General features: G+C 39.1%; 1 protein-coding gene across 2 annotated transcripts; it reads right to left on the reverse strand.

Annotated features, from left to right (window-relative positions):
• Positions 1-1,343: 1,343 nt before the first annotated feature.
• On the reverse strand, positions 1,344-18,393 carry LOC121312846 (meiosis-specific coiled-coil domain-containing protein MEIOC-like). 2 transcript variants are annotated; one of them, XM_041244686.1, is made up of 8 exons: positions 18,134-18,393; positions 13,401-13,532; positions 12,764-12,933; positions 11,857-11,958; positions 9,661-11,467; positions 9,154-9,288; positions 2,826-3,006; positions 1,344-2,580 (listed from the first exon to the last, which is right to left on the reverse strand). In XM_041244686.1, the coding sequence occupies exons 1-8, from the start codon at positions 18,176-18,178 to the stop codon at positions 2,264-2,266; spliced, it is 2,889 nt and encodes a 962-aa protein (XP_041100620.1). In that variant the 5' UTR covers positions 18,179-18,393; the 3' UTR covers positions 1,344-2,263. The 2 variants fall into 2 exon arrangements, with proteins under 2 accessions (XP_041100620.1, XP_041100621.1); XM_041244687.1 differs by lacking the exon at positions 18,134-18,393 and adding an exon at positions 17,079-17,176.
• Positions 18,394-20,867: the final 2,474 nt, after the last annotated feature.

Genomic DNA, 20,867 nt, shown 5'->3' on the forward strand with positions numbered 1-20,867 from the left:
GTAAACAATATTAGAATGTTATATTCCAGTTTTAGTAAGAAAAAAATGCAGGTTTTTTTCACTTAACATTACTGGTTTAGAGGTAATTTACACAACATCTGTGAGAAGGTTTATAAGGTCATTACCAGTCTTCTTCCTCAATCAACGATAATGTTATTTAAAAATACATTTTAAAAAGTAGTGGTTCAGTTACTGGTACTGTCTAGAAGGGATGCTTCCACAAGTTTCAATTCTTATATAAACCCAACAGAAGCCTGTAACAAGGTCCAGAGGCGACAGAAGCTTCCACAACAAACAAAAAACATGGCTTGATCATTTGCAAGCAATTCATGAGAGACTGACCTGTAACCTTAACTGTATGCCAAAACGAGGTAGAGCAAACACTTCTAACTTCCTGTGCTAAAAGTAAAGAAAAAAAACATAAAACACTAAATCATCGTTTAAAGTCACAGAACACTGAATCTTGTTCTAACCCCCAAAACTCATATAACAGATAAAAAACTAAACTCCCAAGACATCAAACAAAAATGAATGGCATTAACATTGTATCAATCAACTTAATTACTACCAAAAAGAGGATGGATTAATAAAGATGCAACATGCATGACAGGAGACCAAAAATTCTGAATTCTCATGTTTTTCTGAAAAATCAATACTTCCGACTTCATTTTTTTTCCTTTTTTTTTTTTTTTTTTTTACATATTATTGATTTCTTATTAAAATGATCCAGGACTGCCACACAATGCTGTTACTTAAGTGCCAAACCCTATGGTTAGTAATATCATAAACACAAATCTAACAGTGTGACAATTATTAAAACCATCAAAACTTTCCAATACAGTATTGAGTAGTGTGCTAAGGAAACTTTGAACTGTTAATCATTTTTCTCCATTCCTCAGTTTTTTTTTCTACATTCACATTGTGTGTTTTAAGACATACAAAGCTAGTGATTGTCTAAGTCAAAGTACAAAGACTAACTGACTTGCTCCTAAATGCTGCTACATTAAAAACAAACCCTGATACAAATAACAATCAGTTAAACAATAATAGCTTTGGTAACTTAGTACAGAGTTAGCTTTCTGAAAATACCTTGACTATAATATTATATTATATATATATATATATATATATATATATATTATATATATATATATATATAGATATATATATATATATTAAAGAGACTCAGTAAAGAGTTAAATCTGATTTAGGAAGGTTTGGCAAAAAACAAACAAACAAAAAATAATCCATTTAAACTGTACATTTTGCTAAGTTTTTTTTTGTTTTTTTTTTTTTTAAAAAATAAACAATTTAAAGCATTAAAATAAATATGGAATGTGTCTGAAAATAACATAAGTTTTAAAATATTGATTTAAGTGCATACTATGTCAAATATCAATGTTTTACCCATTAAAAAGGTGTTAGTAGGTCTAAGTACTAATCCTGAGTCAACTTTCATCATTTTAACCAATACCACATGTACATCAGTTACAATACCTGCTACAGTTGAATTCCTTTCAGCTAGTTTGTGTAAAGAAATACCGCATTACATGTGTTGTTGATTCTAAACTATGGAAAATCTCTGTTCTGAAGTGGGCAGTATGGAAACTAATGGTAGACATTCTGCTGCTCAGCAGTTACATAAGCAAATTAAAATAAAGTGCATGTACTGAAAAAAAAAAAAATAATAATAATATCAATCTGTTGAAAAATGACCCACAGTTTCATTCAGATACTGCAACAGCTTGTTTTTTGGCACTTTACAAAAGATTAAATCCTGATTAATTGCATGCTACTGACTGAAAGAATTTGAAATGTGGTTATTTGTTTTAAGACCTTTTGTTCCACCATTTAAACTGAAGTCAAATTACAAAAGGGGTGCATTCAGTTTCAGAAATGAGCTGCTGGACAGCAACAAACAACTGACTGCCTAAAAAAACTGTTGTGTAACACACCAACAACTTTGAATTTTCTTCAATATTTTGTTCCCACAAAAAAAAAAAAAAAAAAAAAGAAATGAAAAAAAAAAATATTTAAAAACAGCCAGCCATACAAACCATTTACACAAGTAACAGCTTTAAGAATTTTGTAGAAAACTAATGCAGCTGAGCTGACATTAAATGTAGTTAATCTAAAAATGTTTTTCTTTTATCACTGGGTGGGTATGGTGTACAGGATTAGTCAGTAAGCTTAATTGATTTTGCTCCAATGGCAAGAGATTTTCCATAGTGTGCCACTCTCAACTTTTCAACCCTCAATGTCTTTACTCTCCGCTCTCTTCCTCTCCCTTGTTCTTGTTGGCCCAAGGCCTCTCCTCTTTTTGCTCTACTTGCTGATCCTGTATTGGTTCAGCCCCTTTCCTCTCTGGGCCTGGGAACTCGGTGGCTCTCAGAGGACCCTTGGTCTCTCCCTGCCCAGGACTGCACAGCTCCTGTAGTGCCTTCTCGAGTTCTGCCGGCTGGGCTGTGGCCCCAGCGCTGTTTTTTGGCAAGGTCATCTGGAGGGCGCACCACAAAGCAGTGCGGGCTTTGCGGGTGAAAATAGCCTGATCTTTAATGGCAGCTGCCAGGGCAAGAACATCTGCAAGTGACCCCCCCCCCCCAAAGAAAACACTGTTACTATACATCTTTTTCTTAAAGTCACAGCATATACATTTTAAACGAAGGTAAACAACTTCTTAGGCAATTCCTGCATACATAAATGTCACTACAGTAAATGTACAGATCTACCATGCTGCATAGAACAGGTTATTCATATTTGTTATTATCAATGTTAAAGGAGAAAAGGCCAGATAGACTGATCTAGTGTAAGGACTCCTGAAGTACCTTTGTCATCATTGTATCTTGGTGCCCCCTGTCTCTGGCGATTAGCAGCATTCACAATTTCATCTTTGCGTCTTGCTTGGGTAATGTGGATGGCTTCCAAATGGCGATCAAGGGTGGTGGATATATTAGCATGGACAGGGGCGCTACGCAGGCTTTCCATTTTCCCAATTAAGGTCACAACCTGTTAAACACACACAAAAAAAAAATCTAAATCCAGTGCTCTCCATCATGAAAAAAGTGTCAGTCAATTCCCCTACTTTTTACTATTTTACCCAGTTTCCACGGCCAGCCCTGGCCCTAAAAAAGGGAGTTTCCATTCCTGGTATCAGGCCGTGCATGCTTTTTTTTGCCTGGTTTGCTATACCGTACCAAATGTGGCCAGACCTGGCCACAATGGAACTATGTCATTACATAACAGGGTAGTGTGTGCTAAATAAGAAACCAACAGGGGAATAGAACTACATATTACAAAATTTTACTCAGTAATGCAATGGCTGTTGAGAAGAGTTTGGCCAGAAAAGATAACTAATAATCTGTGAATGCTGTCTAAGATAGTATGTATAACAAAAATAAAAAGTGACAAACGTACTTTCAATTGCAGCATTTTCTCTGAACTTAGCACTGCTATGGATTTCTTTAAAACACAGCACAATACTGTCCCACAATCAACCCAGTGACCTTTTGACGCAGGACAAGAACTTCCAACGTTGGCGACGTTTGAAAAAAATAACTGAAAACCGTTTTTCTTGGCAGCGGCCAGCCCGCAACGGAAATGAGGACTTAGACATCGATCGTACAACTCAGAATTCTGTGTCCAGTATGCTAGGGAAAAAAAATAATTTCCATTACATGAAAGTAGATGTTGAACTTCATGCTGATTTGAACTCGGCTCTCGACAAGATAAGTACCAACCTAGACGTGGCTTTGCAGTAAACTAATGTGATCCATCTGCATCTCCATCCATTTGCGTTGTTTTCCATCTGGTGATGTAGATATCCTTCTGCCTGGTGTTGATTGTTGATGCGTAATGCTGGCTCCGGGAATAAGCTAATTTTGCCTCCCCAGCACATCAGCACACACAACGGCTGTGATGCTGGCTCCGGGGATCAACCTAGTGCAGTTTCCCCAGCGCATCAGCATGACAACCGTCTGGATTGAGCTAAGTAGGGTACATCTCTGGGGTCTTCAAGTGGGCACCTTCCATCCTCGTTGTTTCGTTGACTAGCCCACGGCACCTCAAGAGGGCTCAACAGTGATTCTCACGTTCAGCATCACCCCCCTCCATCCCCCACTCAGCTCAGCCCAGCTTACTTACCTGTACATCAGCGTTGCTTTCTTTCTACTGTGCTTGAGATCCCCATCCAGAATCTTTCTGTCTCAACCACAGCCAGTTGCTGCTCCTTTCTGCTGCTTCAGATAAGTTCTTCACTGTGCGACGCAACTCTTGGTCACTGAACCTGACCTCTCTGAGAAAGGGGTTGTAGAGTGTGCCACCACTCTTTGACAACCCACCTCCACTGGTTAAACTTGGACTCTCCATCCTCGCTGTTGCATACCGAAGTTTCTTCCTCTCATACGCCTCATCTACAGCATCTTCCCATGGCACTGTTAACTCTACCAGATGAACAAGGCGTGATCCAGACCACAAGACAATGTCTGGTCGAAGGTTAGTGGTGGCAATCTCAGGTGGAAAAATAAGCCGTTGACCAACATCTGCCAGCACCTTCCAGTCTCTAGCAGCTTCCAGTTGTCCTGAGCGAGGCTTGATTTTAACACCTTTTCTTGGTGGTTGCTGTCCTGGATGAAGGAATATTGTCTTTTGTGTGTAATGCTTTGATGGAACTGGTGGCAACTTATTGGTCAGGTTACTCTTGTCTTCCAATGCTAAGGCCAAACATCGCAGCACCTGGTCATGGCGCCAAGTAAACTGTCCTTGGCTAAGACCCACCTTACATCCTGTCAAAATGTGCCTTAATGTTGCAGGTAATGAACACAAAGGACATAAGGGATCCTCACCCACCCAGAGGTTTAGGTTCTGTGGTGATGGGAGAACATCATATGCTGATCCAATGAGGAAACTGATCCTGCTCTGTTCTATTGTCCATAGGTCTTGCCAGACGATCTTGCGTTGTTCCACACTCTCCCATCTCATCCATTCTCCATGCTTGGCCTGGGAAACGGCCTTTACACACCTGATCCTCTCCTCCTGCTTTTCCACCTCATTGACTACCAGCTTCCTCCGTTGAGCCGGGGGTGCCATGTAGGAGGTGCTGAACTGAGACCAAAAACTATTTTTCCATGCTGAACTTGCCCCATAATATCTCCGATTCGAAGGGCAGCCTTAGCATCTTCCACAGCTTTCTTTGCCGTCCATTTTCTTCCAGTTTTCAACACAGGTGCTGCCTCCCTTAAGCATTTGTCACGTGAACCTACTAATGTCATTTCCAGTCGGACTTTGGCACACTTAAACACCTCGGTTAGAGCAGAGATTGGTAGCTGCAGTATTCCTTTACCATAAAGTCCCAATCTGCTGAGGTAGCATGGATCTCCCAACCATTTCCTGAAGTATGAACTGATTAAAGCTTCCAGCTTCTCAATTGTTGTCAAGGAAACCTCGTACACAGTCAGTGGCCACAGCAGTCTTGACAGTAGACCAAACTGAAAGCACCAGAGTTTCAGTTTGCCTGGTAAAGTGCTGCTGTCTATGCTTTTCAACCCTTCCACTGCTTGTTGTCTAACTTCTCCCACACGAACTGTGTCCTTTAGATCCCCATCGTACCATCTCCCTAGACTTTTCACTGGCTTCTCGGACACTGTTGGTATTGCCTCACCATTAATGTAAAATATAATTGCTATATATATATATATATATATATATATATATATATATATATACACACACACACACACACACACAGTGGCTTGCAAAAGTATTGACCCCCCCTTGGCATTTTTCCTATTTTGTTGCCTTACAACCTGGAATTAAAATTGATTTTTATTTGGATTTCATGTAATGGACATACACAAAATAGTCCAAATTGGTGAAGTGAAATGAAAAAAATGACTTGTTTCAAAAAATTCAAAAAAATAAATAACGGAAAAGTGGTGCGTGCATATGTATTCACCCCCTTTGCTATTAAGCCTCTAAATAAGATCTGGTGCAACCAATTACCTTCAGAAGTCACATAATTAGTTAAATAAAGTCCACCTGTGTGCAATCTAAGTGTCACATGATCTCAGTATATATACACCTGTTCTGAAAGGCCCCAGAGTCTGCAACACCACTAAGCAAGGGGCACCACCAAGCAAGCGGCACCATGAAGACAAAGGTCAGGTCAGGGACAAAGTTGTAGAGAAGTACAGATCAGGGTTGGGTTATAAAAAAATATCCAAAACTTTGAACATCCCACGGAGCACCATTAAAACCATTATTAAAAAATGGAAAGAATATGGCACCACAACAAACCTGGCAAGAGAGGGCCGCCCACCAAAACTCACGGACCAGGCAAGGAGGGCATTAATCAGAGAGGCAACAAAGAGACCAAAGATAACCCTGAAGGAGCTGCAAAGCTCCACAGCGGAGATTGGAGTATCTGTCCATAGGACCACTTTAAGCCGTACACTCCACAGAGCTGGGCTTTATGGAAGAGTGGCCAGAAAAAAGCCATTGCTTAAAGAAAAAATAAGCAAACACGTTTGGTGTTCGCCAAAAGGCATGTGGGAGACTCCCCAAACATATGGAAGAAGGTACTCTGGTCAGATGAGACTAAAATTGAGCTTTTTGGCCATCAAGGAAAACGCTATGTCTGGCACAAACCCAACACCTCTCATCACCCCGAGAACACCATCCCCACAGTGAAGCATGATGGTGGCAGCATCATGCTGTGGGGATGTTTTTCATTGGCAGGGACTGGGAAACTGGTCAGAATTGAAGGAATGATGGATGGCGCTAAATACAGGGAAATTCTTGAGGGAAACCTGTTTCAGTCTTCCAGAGATTTGAGACTGGGACGGAGGTTCACCTTCCAGCAGGACAATGACCCTAAGCATACTGCTAAAGCAACACTCGAGTGGTTTAAGGGGAAACATTTAAATGTCTTGGAATGGCCTAGTCAAAGCCCAGACCTCAATCCAATTGAGAATCTGTGGTATGACTTAAAGATTGCTGTACACCAGCGGAACCCATCCAACTTGAAGGAGCTGGAGCAGTTTTGCCTTGAAGAATGGGCAAAAATCCCAGTGGCTAGATGTGCCAAGCTTATAGATACATACCCCAAGAGACTTGCAGCTGTAATTGCTGCAAAAGGTGGCTCTACAAAGTATTGACTTGGGGGGGGGGGGGGGGGGTGAATACTTATGCACGCTCAAGTTTTCTGTTTTTTTGTCTTATTTCTTGTTTGTTTCACAATAAAAAATATTTTGCATCTTCAAAGTGGTAGGCATGTTGTGTAAATCAAATGATACAAACCACCAAAAAATCAATTTTAATTCCAGGTTGTAAGGCAACAAAATAGAAAAAATGTCAAGGGGGGTCAATACTTTCGCAAGCCACTGTATGTATGTATGTGTGTATATATATATATATATATATATATATATATATATAATATATAATATATATATATATATACCTCTCTCTACTCACAGAGAGAGATACAGTGCTGAGAAAAAGTTTGTGAACCCCTTAGGAGTTTCACATATTTCAAACCTAAAATGTTATTAGATCTTAATCCAAGTCCTAATAATAGATAAAGATAACCTGATTAAACAAATGACACAAAGCACTGTACTTTTTCAACATTTATTTATTATTTATTCAACACTCAATATCCATGTGTGAAAACGTATATGAACCTTTAGACTCAATAACTGGTGGCACCCCCTTGAGCAGCAATGACTTCAACTATGTGTTTCCTGTCAGTCTCTCATATCGGTTTTGAGGAATTCTGGCCCATACCTCCTTCCAGAACTGCTTCAACTCATTTGATATTTGAGGGCTTCCCTGCATGGACAGTTCGCTTCAGGTCCTGCCACAACATTTTGATGGAGTTTAGGTCCGGACTTTGACTAGGCCACTGTAAAACGTGGAATTTCTTCTTCTGCAGCCATTCTTTTGTAGGGATCTGCTTGTATGTTTAGGAACACTGTCTTGTTGCATAACCCACTTTCGGTTCAGCTTCAGCTCATGGACAGATGGCCCGACATTCTTCTCTAGAATCTTCCGATACAATGCAGAATTTATGGTTGCGTCAATGACGGCAAGCCGTCCAGGTCCTGAGGCAGCAAAGCAGCAAACCATTACACTCCCACCACCATGCTTGACGGTTGGGATGAGGTTCTTCTGTTCGAACGCAGTGTTTGGTTTTCACCAAACATCAGATCTCTCATTGAGGCCAGACAGTTCTACCTTTGACTTGTCTGTCCAGAGAACATTGTTCCAGAAGTCTTGTTGATCATCTATGTGCTCTTTGGTGAACTTCAGACTGGCAGCAATGTTCTTTTTAGAGAGCAGTGGTTTCCTCCTGGCTATCCTGCCATGAACACCACTCTTGTTCAGTCTTTTTCTGATAGTTGAGTCATGAACACTCACATTAGCCAAGGCGAGAGTGACCTGCAGATCCTTGGATGTTACTCTGGGGTTCTTTGTGACTTCTTTGATGATGAGCAGGTTTGTTCTTGGAGAGATTTTGGTTGGACGACTGCTCCTGGGTAGAGTGACTGTGGTCTTGAACTTTCTCCATTTGTCTGACAGTGGATTGTTGGAGCCCCAAATCCTTAGAAATGGTTTTGTAACCCTTTCTAGACTGATGAGCATCAATAACTGTTTTTCTGAGGTCCTCAGAGATTTCCTTTGATAGTGGCATGACATGTTTCCACACACCTGTATGGTGAAGACCAAACTCACAAAGTTTCTGATCTTTATATAGGGTGGGGCCTCCCAAACTCACCCCTGAAGATCTACCTAATTATTTAAACACCCGATTCTAATTATCCACTTAATTGACCTGACAAAAACATGGGTTCACTTACATTTTCACATACCCTGAATCTTAATAACTCAATGTTTGTCTAAGTCATACATCATTTTGTTTCAAAATACATGGAATTGGACACTATAAACCCTACTGGATATTTACGAAAAGACTAGTTTTGATTCAGCAAGGCTATCGTGGTAAAACTATGGAATTTCCATAATTATCATTGGGGTTCACAAACTTTTTCTTGGCACTGTATACACATATATTGTTGTTTTTTTTTTTTTTTGCACAGGCCCAACAAATTATTCGTAGCTTGTTTGTGTGAGAAATCCAAACTGAGACACACTTACTCTTGCCTGCTCACGTAACTGGTCCACAAGCAAGCGGTCAACCCTGGAAGGGTTAGCTGGAAGGCGAGGGATCGGTGTGTTGTTTGAGCTGGATACTCTCTTTCCTGGAAAGTTTCTTGCAAGATCAGCTTCAGTCTGAGTAAATAAATAGCAATAATGTTATTGGGTTTCTTTTCATACGATACATGCCACCATGTCAGTGTAGTCCAACAGCATAAATATTCACTGGTATTTTGAATACTATTTTTCATTTTTTTATTAAAAGCATTGTTCTGGCTAATTTTCCCTCTGGCCTAGAATTTAACTGCTATATACTGCTGCTCATATTAATTAAGCTAAAGCTTACATCAACACATTTGGCCTTTTGAAATACTAAACATTTATCAGGCATGTTAATATCAATCAATCAATCAATCAAACCCAGATTAAACAAATAGAATAGGAAAGTATTTGCAGTAAAACTATCATTGCATAAATATTCCAGTAAATGATTTGAAGGGCTTTTACCTTTTTCCTCTCCTTTTCCAAGGCTCTCCACTGCTCATAGCACATCTCCAGCTGCGTATGGAGCTCGTTAGCGGGGCCACTGCGGTTCCTCATGGGTCGGATCTTGTTAAAGGGTGTCGGAAAACCAAAGGAAGGTGGGGGCACGTCTCCATAGAACATATCATTGACAAAAGGGCCCAGGTGGCTAAAGTCTTCATAGTGAAGTAGATCCATGAGGTCAGGGAAGGGGAATCCAGATGCTGGTGCAGGAAAGTTGCCAGTGTGGGGAGTGAACTGGGAAAAGTTGGGATTCTGCTTGAAGTCTGGCATCATGAATGGGAGAGGCGGGACAACCTGTGAGTTCACAAAGTCAGACACGTTGCTGCCATCTTGGTCCTGCTTTCTGCGGTAATTGTTGTACTGGTTGCGGTTGGGGCCTCCGTATCTGTGGGGTTGAGGGAACCAGTTCTTCCTCCCACTACTCCGGTCATCCCGAGTCTCCTGACCTGGCTTGTTGCGGTATCGGAAAAACCTGTCTGGCTCACTGCATGGGGAATTCAGAGATCGAGGTGCCCAGCTTGAAGGAAAGCTGTCAGACTGGTTGTTGCACTGGTTCTCTTTGGCTGCAGACTGGTCTAGTTTGGAGTGGCTGCTGCAATTGTTCAACCCCAGGTTTTCAGGACTGGAATTTCCATGCCAACTACCAGGACCGACATCTCTAATCTTAGGTCTCCTATCTTGGCGGCTGCTTGAAGGTACTGGGGAGGTTGGGGAGTAGTAGGGGGGCTGGGGAATGGAGCCTAGAGAGAGCTGGGTGGGAGAGTTTTCGTTTGACAAGTTAGAAGTTCCAGATGATGAAGCCTGCGGGCTATTTGCTGTACTGTTATGCTTTCGGTATCGTGAGTTGGACTTACCGTTAGGGCTCAGAAGGTCCCCCTCGGACCACACGTGGCAGCTCTTTGCCAAATGCAGATAATCCCCATTTTGGAGCATGGTGGTCACAGATTGGGTGAAATCAGTAGGGAAAGAATGACCATCTATCGGGTTCAAATGGACCTGATCACAAGATATTCTATTCAAAGGGTAGCCATCATGCAAGTTCAGTGTCAAGTCGGCATCTGTCTTCCAGTTCATGCTCCCATACACCTTGGGATGCTTCTGTCCAAAGTCATTTGGTGACTGGTGAAACGATTTCTTCTGTGGCTGGTGAACCCTGCAGTCCTCATACCCCTTAAAATACTGTGGATGTTGTTTCCGCTGGGACATCTTTCCCCAGCTGCCCCCAGCCGGTGTACAGCCATGATCTTTGGGGAAGCCTGCCTGCTCTGTTGGGCCATGCTTGTCTCTGCATTTATCCATGTTCCACTCCCTCTGCACTCTGGTGTTATTGCTGTTGCTGCTGTTATGAAAAGCGTATGTGCTGAAGTCAGGAAGACCTTTCTTATAGCTTCCTTTATTAGAGTCTCGCACACACGGATCAAACTTGTTCTCATGGCAGCCAAAGTCATTCCAATGTACAAATGAATTGCTCTTGTAGATGGGATCCTCTGGGGAGGACCTCTTGGTGAAATGGAGTGACTGGAGGCTGGAAATGTCGGTGTCCTTTTTGACTGTGGAAAGCCACGACTCCACAAGGTTGAGCCCCTGGAACCCTTGATACAGTGTCTCCATTTGATTTTCTGGGGTCGTCTGAAAGGTTTCTTGATAAAAGTCATTTGCACCGGCCACGTCTGAAGATCCATTACAATCTAACATGGCCTTAGCTGGATGGCCCAGATAGTCACTTGTCTCAACAGGCCATGACGGAAACAACTTTGAGGAGGAGTTCCTAAGTGAAAGCAGTAAAATTAGACAGACTTTAATTTTTTTTTTTTTTTTTTTTTTTTTTAAAACAAGCAAACTTGCCCAAGCAACAACACACCAGTATGCAAGGTAAACACTATAATAGTCCAAGGCTATGTCCTGATATTTTACAACACTTGGGCTGCAGTCCTTTTGCAGCTTTTCACACATATTACATACACATTTCATTTACCTTATTTTATTTGCTTTATTACACTTTGACCATGGTATACTACAGTGAACTTTTATAAGGGTTTTGCTTACTAAACTGACCATAGATTCTAACACAAATCTTGTTTAGACACGTATCAATAAAGGCTTTATAAAAACTGATGAACATTTGCTGAATGAAAAATAAATACAACAGAAGCTTACCAGTCTGAAAGGTGTTCTGAACCATTTGGATCTTCCAAGATACTGGAGACCAGTCCAAACAAATCTGGGCCGTTCCCAGAGTAGGAGAGATTAACCTGGGCCCTAAATACACAGGAAAAAACAAATGTGGTGTTCAGTGTATGTAGTTACTGCATCAGGCTGCTTGAAATTAAATCTTCATTACAAAGAGTTTTATATCAAAGCCATCCAATGACTACAGCACAACGGTGGCTAGGTGTAGCCTTAAATGTAGTTTCCCCAAGAAAAAATAATAACAAAAATTGCCATAGCGACCAAAACTTCTTCTGGTCCCATATGCTTTGGTTTTACTTTTGTAGGCGAGATGCAATTTTTTGTGAAATACGGTTAAAAAATACATGTAGTAGGCTGTCCAATAAGCACAGCAAGTACAGTAGGTATATTTTTATGGCACTGGACTTTGTAAAACGTCCCAAGAACAACGGATGAATACTGTGGAATGACCGACAGAAGGCTTTAACACTGTGGTATGAAAAAACTATCTGAAAAGGGTAAATGTTTTTGGAATTTGTAAGTTGTCTGCTTAAATGGTTTATGGGGAATTAGCAGTAGTAGGTGCGGCACCTTGTTGACAAACTCATAAAAGTCCCTCTTTTAGGAATGCTTACTAATAATAAAGAAAAAAGAAAAAAAAATCACGCTTACATTTTTTTTTATTTAGCTAGATAACACCAATTCCAGCACAACTTTCTAAGGACATTCTTTAACACAAGATATTATCATAATGAATGGGGTATATGAAGCTGTCTGTACATGTATGGTACTTACATTTTTACAAATAGGCCTGTCTAGAGAACCGCTTTTCCAGTTAGGATGAAACTGTATGTAATTGAATGCTATTTTATTTTTATTTTGTACATGTTCTTACCTGTGTCCACTGCTGTCTTGTAAGGAAACTGATGGGTTTACGTCATCAGCAAACACAGACCAGCTGTTGCAGAGCGGCGCTGGGTCTCGGGAAGATGATGAATTGTTAATGCCACTCAGTGTGGCTGAAGGGAACAGCTGGGTGTCCATCTCTTCATTTTTCAAGTTTATCTTTTCAAAAAAAAAAAGTATTTTTACTCCAGCCTTTACTGTAATTAACCCTTGATTTTCAATAATGAAAGTTTCTTTGTTACAGACTGGAGTAAACACTATATACCTGAAGTTTTTAAATACTACATAGCCTACATTGGACAGGGAAGTTTCAGATCTGCTTTTAAAAACACTCTTACTGGAACTGTATTAGAAGCATATTTAAAAATGTATGTTGCACTGTACCATAAGATCTACTGTCTATAAAAACTAATAATAAGCAACTGGAAACTCCTCCAATAAATGACAAAAAACACAGAGCAGAATGGTTGCCTTGCTGTGCTACCAAAATTCCATGTACTGTAGATGCATACATTCTACTGAACATTTCCGAAGGAGCACAGTATTAACCACAAGAAAAAAAATATAAAAATCTTGTACAGGATACAGTTTTTAAAAGGGAGTATAACCAATCAGCTTTCAATTACCTGTTGTTTGTAGAGACCAAAGGAAGGTCTTGGATTAGCCATCTCCTCATGAATACTGTATGGTGATCCCGATTCCAAAGTTGTACCATGGCAGCATACATGGGGATCCAGACTGCTTAACACAGTGTCAGCCTGCAAAAAGAAAGCGGGTGTGTCCTTACAAATCACACAGCAAAGAGTAGAAGGCGGCAGTGTTTGTGGGCTGCACCAGGCAGCACAGTCTAAGCACTGTCTATGAGAAATGCAAACATAGGAACACAACAGGCTACGACTGATACTGCCTGCTTGTGACAATGGACAGCAAAGTGAAAGCAAGCTTGGAATATCTGCATGCCGAACACCCAGGACAAAACACTGGAGTACATTGTGGTGGGGTCCGTGTACAAAGACTCTAATGTACAGTATAAATATAGATAAAGCCTAATTTTGTAGTTAAACTGTTGGAATGGCCATACATACTATTTTTCAAACAAGGCACACTATGACTCACATTTCTTTTTTTTTTTTTTTAAGTATTTCTTAATGATTTTATTTAAATTATTTGCTTTTGTAAAAAAACAATTAGGCTTCAGTGATTTTTTATTTTAAATGGCAAATGTGGCAGGTGTGGAGGACAAACAATTATTGTAGAATGACCAAACATTAAGACAATCACTAAATCACTTTACACAGCAGGAACTGAAAATCAAAAAGATCATAATCCTTTTTTTTTTTTTTAACCTGAAAGGCTATGTCATTTGGGGAAAAATATATACATACATATATATATACATATATATAATATATATATATATATATATATATCACGGATACATATATAACTATATATAATATTTAACTTTTTGTTTCCCTGGAACCTTTTTGTTGCCTACAATAGCCTGGATTAAAATAATGCAATCAAGTGTAAACACAAGCGGGCCAGTCCAAGCATGCAGAATGTATACACCCTTTCAACATTTTCACCTTTTGTTGCCTTATAGCCTGGAATTAAAATGCATTAATAGTTTTTTTTTTTTTTTTTTTTTTATTTATCTACACATCTTACCCCACAACTTCCAAGTGAGAAAAATATTCTAGAAATTTGTAGAAAAATTTAAAATAAAAACTGAAATAGCTTGGTTGGATAAGTGTCCACCCCCTTGTAATAGCAATCCTAAATTTGCTCAGGTGTAACCAATCGCCTTCAAAATCACAAACAAAGTTAAGTGGCCTCCAACTGTGTTAAACTGTAGTGATTCACATGATTTCAGGATAAATTCAGCAGTTCCTGTAGGTTCACTCTGCTGGATAGTGCATTCAAAAGCAATGACTCAACCATGAGTACCAAGGCCCTTTCAAAAGAATTCTGGGACAAAGTTGTTGAAAGACACAGATCAGGGGATAGGTATAAAAAAATATCAAAGGCCTTGAATATCCCTTGGAGCACAGTCAAGACGATTACTAAGAAGTGGAAGCTGTACGGCACCACAAAGACACTGCCTAGGTCAGGCCATCCCTCCAAACTGGATAACCGAACAAGAAGGCCACTGATCAGAGAGGCTACCAAGAGGCCAATGGCAACTTTGCAAGAGCTACAGGCTTTTATGGTCAAGACTGGTCAAAGTGTGCATGTGACAACAATATCCCAAGCACTCCACAAATCTGCCCTGTATGGTAGGGTGGAAAGAACGAAGCCATTACTCGAGAAAGCCAACCTTGAATCCCATTTGAAGTATGCCAAAAAACACTCAGGAGACATGTAGGCATGTGGTAAAAACTTTTGTTGTCTGACGAAACTAAAATTGAACTTTTTGGCCTAAATGCAAAGCGTTATGTTTGGCGCAAACCCAATTTTTATATGTATATTACACTATGTAACACAATTTTTGTTCCTGGGTAGCAAGTGTTATTTCCTAATTGCTTATGCCTCAAAAGTATAGAAAATGGCTATTATTCCCCACAAACTTTGCTTTTGTGACCAGGGCAGTGATATTTCAAAATATCACTATTTCCAATGGGAAAACGGGCAAATGTGTGTCTTTTCGTTCACATAAAGTCAGAAAAAAACAACATATGAATCCAAATTAACATGTATTTATACTAAAGTAATATAAAAATGACTACAAAAGATTTAGAAGTGAGTAGTTTTTTGAGATTTACGATTATACTGTAAATATTTTGAAATATCACTGTCCTGGTCACAAAAGCAAAGTTTGTGGGGAATAATAGCCATTTTCTATACTTTTGAGGCATAAGCAATTAGGAAATAACACTTACTACCCAGGAACAAAAATAAATAAATTGTTACACAGTGTTATATATATATATTTTCTGAAAAAAGTACTGCATTTTGTGTCTGAATTAAGAAAAAACAACTCAGGTGTTAATGTTAAACAAACAGTATCAACTCAATATTAAATCAACAGAAACACACAAGATAGGGGGTTGAAATGCTTAGTACCAAACATTACACAAGTCTGCGGCAACATGCAATCATTGAACATGCAGATCATAATAGCAACCCGGTGCTTTAAAATTTTCAACCTGGTTAATAATTTGCTATCCTAAACTGCTAACTGAGAAAACATACATTTGATTCCAACTACTTAAAAGGAAGGACAGTCATTGTGAATAGTTTGTACACACAAAGGGCTAACCTATAAACCAAGTGTTAAACAAAAAACACATCACTGGTTTATTTATTTTTTTAAACCAACTACTTAAAAAAAAAGTAACCAATATAAATAACACTATGGATTTCCCATATGCGCTGTTCAACTTACCCCAACACAAACGAATTATGTCTAAACGACTTCGCTGTGCAAAATCAAGGCATTACTCTTTACATGTACTGTATGTGCCATGGACTCGCTGTCATTGGATACCGCAGAAAGGACAATACAGTGACAGTTGCCACGAAGTTAAACAGTGTTGTGTGCACACTTCAGTTGCCCCCACCAACAGCAGCATTATTGCATTAAACCATCAACGTTTGAAAACAAGCAACTTTTTTACAGCCACAGTATAAATATTATAGAAGTAATCAAGAAGGAAAAATTGGTTTATTTTAAAGTGATTTGGTGTAATATTTAATAAAATGTCTCACACTGTTCTCTCAAGTAGTTGTTTATTTTACTTTAAAACTACCTTGAATGCATTTTTTTAATGAATGCCAAGCAACAAAAAAAAAATATTGGGGTTATAAACGGCGGTATGCCTTTAATTACATAATTATTCATAAACAAGGCAGCGAGCTGGAATATCAGTGCACACAACCTGTTGCTCCGGCCTGAAAATATACGTAGTACCGTAGTATACTGCAAACTTGGGGGTTGGTCCTGTTTTTTTAAAACCGACTATCATAGCGGCAGCGTGTTGGTTTTGATTTTACTGTATTTGCTATCTCCAAAGATGGAAGATAAAGGCGGCATGAAGAGAGTCGTGTCTACGCCAAGTTAAGTGAGAAAACCTGAGAGAAGATACTTATCGTGCACTTAAATAAAAAGTACATATGACCACGCTACATACGACTTTGTTTGCGCTGTCTTTATCGTAACATAAACTGTACATCTGCTATCTGGATATTTGATGCATGTTCATCGCAATGCTGAAACAGTCTTGCACAAATGACTTGTCTATCTAGTCCTGCACTGTTGATACCCCGCCCCAAAGCAACATTCGCCAAAGTATTGAACTTACTTCTGTTCACTGCCCGTTCAGCTTAAGGCCTTAAGCTTTTCACCAAAACGTACAGTTTTTGTTTTTTTATCCAGAGCATAATTTGCAATCCCAGCCGCCATTAGTTCTGCACCTTCTGGGTTGTTCACAGGAAATGCACTTTTCAGTGGCGACATAAGCAGCAGGAAATGCACAACGTACTAAAACAACCTCAGTGTTCTGTTTGGTGGGTTTTAATGTATTCGATGTATTTTAATTGTGGAACTTGCAGCTCAGTGAACGAAGACCGAAGCAATGTCAAGACTGCAATTTGTGTGGATAACAAGAATGCGCTACATCGCTCTGAAATAATGCAACGATTTCGAGTTTTCCAGAAGAATCCAGCAACAGAATGGGGAATCCCAGTGCATCTGTTCATATGATCGAAAAGCAAATCTACTTAATTTTGTCACGATTTGACCATTCTTCTAGTTAATTCTTCTAGTGAAAAAGAGCAATAGCGTTGCAGTACTGATAATATAACTGTTCCTCGAGATCTAAGAAACCTTGTACGAACTCAAAATAGTGAAAGCATCTGTGAATTTGCACTGTTGTCACTTGACATATGCAGAGGTTTATCAGAGGTGTTCCTGAACCTTTTAGTTGCACACTCCAATAACTGTCTGGTTACTGTAAGACACCATAACAATTACAAGCAGTGAAAAGCCATCACATTGTTAAACAAGTGTTATGAGTCGTTATGTTACCGTGTAAAACACGCAGTGCGGTTCATTGTTATGTAAATTAAATACCTAGTTTATTTTTGAAGATTTGTAGAAAGTCTCAGGGGTTTAACATCTTGTTTCAGAGACACCCAAGCCTTATTAATATTGGCTTTTTCGTGGTCATTGCCCAGTTCTTAGATTTTTAAATTGGGGTTCCTAACAAAAACACATTAAACTTAAGGTACTGAAATATCGACAATAGCAATACTAGTGATACAATAGGAAATTATAAAACACAGTAATTCGATTTGGCACAAAAACGAAGAATTGAAAAGATATTTGTTCAGCAACAAAAATAAAAACTGTACCTACCTTCCATAAAGTCGAACGCTCTGGCTGAGGATTTTTAGCTACCATCTCTTTTCCTAACCATCAACTTTTCATACTTTCCGTTTGTATTTAATATTTTATTTTCTGCTTTTACCTCGACCTTGCCTACTCTCACTTCTGTTTCTTCTCTCAAAATGAGACCTCCACTCTGTTTACAGCAACAGACAGCCCTTCTCAAGCCGCCCTCCTACCCGGGTAAACGCCGCGCCAGACTTCCCGCCGCAAACATCCGCCCTAACCAATCAAACCAGTCAAAAAGAATACCTGCAGTAATTGCCCAGCCCCTCGCAACATAATATTTGTAGATTCCTGACCGCCCACTAAATTGGCCAATCAGGGGCAGAGAACGTCGATAACACCATAGCAACGGACGCTACAGGAGTATTTACAACGAACTGGCCAGTAAATTGTATTCCATAAAAAGAGTTCAGAGACCTACTCAAGCAACCATTTTCATCATAAAAGATTTGGTTGTGACACAACCAATTGTTTTTTAACTTAAAAGATAAAGCGTGAAAATACTGTACAAACAAAAACGCTGCAAAAAAATAATCTATCCATAGGCGTTTAAAACCAGGGCACAGTACCAGATTTAAAAAGCGGCAGTTTGTCAGGGGTACTTTAGTGTAAATATTGATTGTAGGGTGGTTTCGCAATAGTTGCTAGCAATTAATTGCAGGCATTTTTTTTTTCTTAAATCAGCACTTGTCAATGTATTGCTTCAATACATTTATATTGGATACTATTTATGTAATATACTAAATATCTGTTGTTTACATTTTATATGTAGTGAAGCTGAACTTCAAATTGATAAAATATATGCAACGTACACACACACACACACACACACACACACATTTATATTATATTATGTATTCTAATTCAGTACAATATAATATTTATCCTAAATATGACATACAATCTCCAGATCTATGTTTGAAACAATATAAAAATAAGATGTACTGTTAACTTGCACGTCTTCGTGTTAATCTGATTTCCATTAATCAACGCCGTATCAAATAATTTACAATCATTTATGGCATGCATTCTTCTAGATAGATTGAAAAAGTCTTTTTGAAAAAGATTGAAGAAAACTTGCTTCCTTCTGCTCTGACAATGTTCCCCAACTCTTAGGATTGGTTTTTCCAGCAGGACAATGCTCCATTCCACACAGCCAGGTCAATCAAGGTGTGGATGGAGGACCACCAGATCAAGACCCTGTCATGGCCAGCCCAATCTCCAGACCTGAACCCCATTGAATACCTCTGGAATGTAATCAAGAGGAAGATGGATGGTCACAAACCATCAAACAAAGCCGAGCTGCTTGAATTTTTGCTCCAGGAGTGGCATAAAGTCACCCAACATCAATGTGAAAGACTGGTGGAGAGCATGCCAAGACACATGAAAGCTGTGTTTGAAAATCAGGGTTATTCCACCAAATATTGATTTCTGAACTCTTCCTAAGTTAAAACATTAGTATTGTGTTGTTTAAAAATCAATATGAACTTATTTTCTTTGCATTATTTGAGGTCTGACAACACTGCATCTTTTTTGTTATTTTGACCAGTTGTCATTTTCTGCAAATAAATGCTCTAAATGACAATATTTTTATTTGGAATTTGGGAGAAATGTTGTCAGTAGTTTATAGAATAAAACAAAAATGTTAATTTTACCCAAACACATACCTATAAATAGTAAAACCAGAGAAACTGATAATTTTGCAGTGGTCTCTTAATTTTTTCCAGAGCTGTATATACACACACACATACACACACACACAGACAGTGGCTCTCAAAAGTATCCCCCCCCCCCGGACTTTTCCACATTTTATTGTATTACAACATAGAATCAAAATTGATTTAATAAGGAGTTTTTGCCACTGATCCACACAAAAAAGTCTATAATGTCAAAGTGAAAAATAAAATCTACAAATTGTACTAAATTAATTACAAATAGAAAACAGAAAATAATTGCAGAAATATTCACCCCCTTGAGTCAATATTTGGTAGAGGCACCTTTGGCAGCAATTACAGCCATGAGTCTATTTGGATGAGTCTCTACCAACTTTGCACATCTGGAGACTACAATTTTTGCCCATTCTTCTTTGCAAAATTGCTCAAGCTACGTCAAGTTGGATGGGGACCTTTTGTGAATAGCAATTTTCAACTCTTTCCACATATTCTCAATTGGATTGAGGTCCGGGCTTTGACTGGGCCACTCCAGGACATTGACCTTTTTGTTTTTAAGCCACTCCAGTGTGGCTTTGGCTCTATGTTTGGGGTCATTGTCCTGCTGGAAAATTAATCTTCTCCCAAGTCCCAAGTCTCTTGCAGACTTCAGCAGGTTTTCCTCCAGTATTGCTCTGTATTTTGCTGCATCCATTTTGACCTCTATCTTCACAAGCTTTCCAGTCCCTGACGCAGAGAAGCATCCCCAGAGCATGATGCTGCCACCACCATGCTTCACGGTACGGATGGTGTTCTCAGGATGATATGCGATGTTAGGCTTGCGCCAAACATAGCACTTAGCGTTGAGGCCAAAAAAGCTCACTGTATATGTGTTTCCATTAGGCCTGGATTTTTCCCCTGAACGAATGATCAAGACTAAATAGTCCCACAGAATCAACTATAAAGCTGGCTACCAAAAAAAAATAAAAAAAAAAAAAAAAAAAAACAAAAAAAAAAAAAAAAAAAAAAAAAAAAAATTAAATAATAAA

Source organism: Polyodon spathula, chromosome 3 (genome assembly GCF_017654505.1).
Source record: "Polyodon spathula isolate WHYD16114869_AA chromosome 3, ASM1765450v1, whole genome shotgun sequence".
Taxonomy (NCBI): domain Eukaryota; kingdom Metazoa; phylum Chordata; class Actinopteri; order Acipenseriformes; family Polyodontidae; genus Polyodon; species Polyodon spathula.